The sequence below is a fragment of the Sardina pilchardus genome, chromosome 15 (assembly GCF_963854185.1).
Source record: "Sardina pilchardus chromosome 15, fSarPil1.1, whole genome shotgun sequence".
In the NCBI taxonomy this organism is placed as follows: Eukaryota; Metazoa; Chordata; class Actinopteri; order Clupeiformes; family Clupeidae; genus Sardina; species Sardina pilchardus.
Window position 1 is genome coordinate 22,673,870 of NC_085008.1, and position 5,047 is coordinate 22,678,916.

General features: G+C 47.0%; 1 protein-coding gene across 1 annotated transcript in view; it reads left to right on the plus strand.

Moving 5' to 3' along the window:
* Positions 1 to 4,690, plus strand: part of kita (KIT proto-oncogene, receptor tyrosine kinase a) — a 30,761-nt gene extending 26,071 nt beyond the window's left edge. Inside the window, exons 17-21 of the mRNA XM_062555757.1 lie at positions 73 to 195; positions 551 to 662; positions 2,015 to 2,114; positions 2,475 to 2,580; positions 2,842 to 4,690. Of these exons, the coding sequence (XP_062411741.1) occupies positions 73 to 195; positions 551 to 662; positions 2,015 to 2,114; positions 2,475 to 2,580; positions 2,842 to 3,141 (741 nt within the window). The 3' untranslated portion in view covers positions 3,142 to 4,690. The remainder of the gene's footprint in view (positions 1 to 72; positions 196 to 550; positions 663 to 2,014; positions 2,115 to 2,474; positions 2,581 to 2,841) is intronic.
* The last annotated feature ends 357 nt before the right edge of the window (positions 4,691 to 5,047 follow it).

The following is a 5,047-nucleotide window of genomic DNA, read 5'->3' on the forward strand; positions in this document are numbered from 1 at the left end:
TGTGTGTGTGTGTGTGTGTGTGTGTGTGTGTGTGTGTGTGTGTGTGTGTGTGTGTGTCTGTGTTTTGTGCAGTGTATCCACAGAGATCTTGCTGCCAGAAACATCCTCTTAACTGAAGGCAGAGTGGCCAAGATCTGTGACTTTGGACTTGCACGAGACATCACAACTGACTCCAACTATGTTGTCAAGGGCAACGTAAGTCTCCCTTTCTCTGTCTGTCTTTCTATTTGTGCTCAAGCGTACATGTGTGTGTGTGTGGAGTAAATTAGAGTACAGTAGAGTAAAGCTTAAATTTGCCTGAGGTGTGTGTGTGTGTGTGTGTGTGTGTGTGTGTGTGTGTGTGTGTGTGTGTGTGTGTGTGTGTGTGTGTGTGTGTGTGTGTGTTCAATGCTATGCTTTCGATGGCAATCAGTTCTGTGAAATACAATATTATTCATGACAAATCCTCGTCTTCTGGCTTGTTTTGTCCTGTCCTTAATAGCCAGTGATGACCCACATCCTTTGTCCGCCGTGTCTATAGTCCACCACTCACAATGTATTTCCTGCACAGGCCCGTCTCCCTGTCAAATGGATGTCTCCAGAAAGCATCTTTGATTGTGTTTACACGTTCGAGAGTGATGTTTGGTCCTATGGCATCCTGCTCTGGGAGATTTTCTCTCTGGGTAAGCCTGAGCCGATTCCAAAGTTCATCTGCTCTGAACTTTTCGTTAACTCCGCCACACTGTTATTACAGCTGATCCTAGATCTGTAAAGGTTAATAGATGTGATGTTTCCATTCATGAGAGGCATTCATGCTCAAGGTACATGTAATTTTCGATTTTAAACTTTTACTGCTTGAGTTACATGAAAACAAGTTCATATAATGATTGAAAATGCTATATGACCATTTTATTTGTTATAATAACAATATATTAAATGTCAGCAAGAAAGTACAAAAATACTTTCAGTATAGAAAATATACATCCTAATGTTTCTTCGCTGGAATTAAATTTTAATTTTCTTCTAATTAAATTTGGCAGAGAAATATTTATTCATGGAATCAGTATATTTAAAAGGGTACAGCTGGAGCTCAAACTGTGGCTGAATGTTTTGATTGGAACATTGGGGAACAAAGTGTGTGAGCAGCAGCTGTGTTCACACAGGTGTTGAGTTAGCCTGGGAATGCCCGTACGGACCTTTGGCAAATTTGGAATTTGCTCTGCAAGTCCGTCTGGCCAAGAGGCCATAGCCTACTGTAGGTGCACAAAAGGCTCTTCCTGTACACTCATTTATTTCCGGTGGAAATTAAACTGTTGTAACGGCATCTTCCTTTATATTATGCTTGTTAAATCTTCCACTCTGACACTGAATATCTTGTTCAACTAATAATAACAATTTCAACACATATGAATCTTTCTTTCTCGTAACATGCTGATTCCCAAGTGCAGTATCCAACCGGGTCCGTGTAGACACTAATTGCATTACCAATAGCGGCAGGCTCAAACACACCTGGCTCCATCGGAAACAAACGAGTCTACAGAGAGCCTTTCCTGCATGTAGCGTACAGAGTAAACAACTGCTTTTAAGATCTTCATTCATAAGGTTGCTGCACTTTGGAAACTATTTGATGAATCGTTTAATGAATGAGTTTAATGCACCAATTTAAGTTTACATTCACTGCATGTTACACCCCTGCTGGAAGTCGTACAGTAAGTCGATGAATCTTTTCCAGACCCACTCTCAAACCCAGCTGAGAAGGTCTGCGTGCTAACCAGGCTAGTGTAGAGTGCCAATGTGAGCTGACTGGCCTCTTGCCCGGGCGCTTGTCTGAGAGGTAGATTTACAACACTGCCGACGCTGATACTTACAGCAGGGCGAGAGACTCTCAAGATTGATCTCCCTCTCTCTCTCTCTCTCTCTCTCTCTCTCTCTCTCTCTCTCTCTCTGTCTCTCTCTCTCTCTCTCTTTCATTCTCTCTCTCTGTTTCTCTGTGTCTCTCTTGTTCTCATTGTTCTGTTGTTTGTTCCTCGTGCAGGCAGAAGCCCATACCCTGGCGTGCCTGTGGATGCCAAGTTCTACAAAATGATCAAGTCAGGGTACAGGATGGATACCCCTGAGTTTGCACCCAGCGAAATGTAAGTGACCTGTGTGTGTGTGTGTGTGTGTCTGTGTGTGTGTGTGTGTGTCTGTGTCTGTGTCTGTGTGTGTGTGCAAATGGTCACACCAATGAATCCAGATATTTTTTTCCCGAAACACACACCTGCTCTCGCCTCATCCAGGAATTTCCCTTGTGTCTCTTGAACAGTCATGTTCCCATGTCTGTGTCTCCATGTGTGTACAGTATAATGTTGGAGGTGCTCTTGACATGTTGAAATCTGATAATACTGAATTTGTGATGATTTGTGCCACTGCCAGCATGCTTTCCCATGAGAGGGAGTAGATTTATGCGCACGGGCACTGAGGACAGGCACTGATGCTCTGCTCCTGTGCCACAGGTATTCGGTGATGTGCTCGTGCTGGGACACAGACGCGTACAGGAGGCCCTCCTTCAGGAAGCTGGTGGAGAAGGTGGAGCTGCAGCTCTCTGATGCCACCAAACATGTGAGCCTCAGCCTCCTCCTACGCCTTTAGAATGCTGTAAACCTGTCATCGTCGGGACGCTTAGGATGGAGACCTGATGTTGTTGGCAGAGCTGTGTTGCTTTGGTTAGGAATTGAAATAACATTCTGTCACTTGAACTCTGCCTATCCCTTCCACCCTCCCATCTCTTTCTCTCTCTCTCTCTCTCTCTTTCTCTCTTTCTCTCTCTCTCTCTCTCTCTCTCTCTTTCTTTCCCTTCCCTCATTCACCATACCTCTGTAGATTTATCTGAACTTCAATGTGCGGTATCCCGCCACGAGGGTCGCTCGTGAAAACCAGCAGCTCTCTCCGATGTCCAGAGCCCGGGCCCTGAGACAGAACCCCACGGGCCACCACCACCACCCGCGCCGCCTCCACCACCAGCACCAACGCCAACACCAACGCCAGCAGCAGCACCAGCAGCACCAGCAGCAGCAGCAGCAGCACCAACCGCGTAGCCCCCCTTCACAGCCCCTCCTGCCCAGAAACAACACCGCGCTCTACGCGGGAGAGGCAGGAGCAAGACCGCCGCCTCAGGTGTGAGCTCTAACGGGGGAAAATAAAACACCTCCCTGACTTTTTGAATCCACCGGGCTGCCTTGGCCAGTGCCTCATAGCAGGACTGGACCCCAGCGTCCACCTGCGCGCTCGGGCTTTAAGCCGCTGATGCCGACCCCCCCCTCTCGCTCGCCCCCCTCCCTCCCTGCCTCCCTTCCTCCAGCGCACTGCTGGTGCTTCATCCCAAGCAAGGGATTCAGGTTGGGCTGAACCAGAAGAGGAAAGATGGGGGTTGGAGTTGGGGTGGGTAGGTGGTTGATCGGGGCCTTGCTAACTTCTCGGATGGAGAAAGAACTCCTCACCCTTTATGGACAGAGAAACAGACTCGTGACTCGTCATTCAGTGGCCCCAGTGAACGGGACGAATTTGATGAAACATGGGGGGGGGTAGAGAGGTCAGTTTCCATCCTGGAGCCGAGTCAGCCGTTTTGATTATTGGTTCTGACTCATACTCTTGGCCTGCTTCCTAAAGCAGCAGCTCTTCCCAGGGAGGGTTATGGCCCGAAGCCCTGCTCTGCCTTGAGCCCAAATGAACAGCGTGTATTATGCTTCTCTTTTTTTTTCCCGCTCCTTAGAGAGACTGCGCCAGGATCAGCGCTGCTGATCAGCTTTGGAGGAGTGCCGATCATGTCAAACAAACAGTACTGCCAAAAACTGCAGTGGAACACCTGTATCAACTGTCCCCTACACTAGTGATGAATTTACCTTGCAAATCTTTACCTGCTACCTTGCGTGAAACTCGTTAACCGTTAAGTTAATCATCAGTTTGGTATAGTGGAGAGTCTTAATGAGGAACTCTCTCTCTCTCTATCTCTATCACACAGTTCTGCCTTTGTGTGCTCGTAGCAGGCCGTCAGTCTTCTGTACAGACGGACGGACGGCAGACTAGCCTTGCCAACAACTCTTCCATTTCCACGTTTCATTTCAACGACATTTACGAGCTGCGAGATTCCTGAGTTGGCTCGTCAGCATTCCTGATTCTGTCCCGAAAAGAAATCCTACTGTTCCTTAATGTATGTCATTTCCTCTCGTTTTGTTTGGTTGAAATGTAGCATTTTATACGCATGTACTGAGCTCTCTTTCTCTAGTATTCTAACAGTTACACTTGTTTTTCCAGTATCAGTATTTTTTTTCTCTCCAGCTCAGTCCAGTTTATTCCAGAAGTGACAGGCTTCCATTGTAATTCATGAGAGTCGGTTAGTAAGCACTTTGTTTGAGAGTCATGTGAGTGTGTGTTGACGGTACTGTGGCTGGTTGATGTGTGTGTGTCAGTGTGTGTTATATCGTTGAGCGGTGTGTGTGTGTGTGTGTGTGTGTGTGTGTGTGTGTGTGTGTGTATGGCCCTGTTGGGCGGGGAGTCTTGGGCTTCAGCGGCAGCTTGGTGTCAGTATCACTTGCTCCATGTCGGATGTGCTCTCTCCCACCACGTGAAGAGAGGAAAAAAACAGAAGAAATGTAAAGGCTGAAAGAACATGTAAATTTGTATTCATATACCTACATAATATTATGTTTTTACTTTTTTAGTGTGTGTGTTTGCGTGCATGTGTATGGTTTTTTTTTGGGGGGGGGGGGGGGGGTTGGGAAGACAATGTTAGCCTACAAAAGCTGGTGACTGGACCAGAGCCATGTGGGCTGGTTTGCTGATTAGGTAGTGCAGAGAATGACTGTGTGTGTGTGTGTGTGTATGTGCGCACATGTGTGTGTACGGTGTAAGTTGTTTGCTGATTAAGTAGTGCAGAGAATCACAAGGTGCTCCATGCTTCATGGTTTTCTGTGCAGTATAATCATGAAGAGAAGAGGGCAAACTTTTGATCAGCTTTATCAACACGTTCATCACTCAGGCAGGTGTGGTGCTACACCTTTTGCAAACAATACAAAAGAAGGTGCCCGAG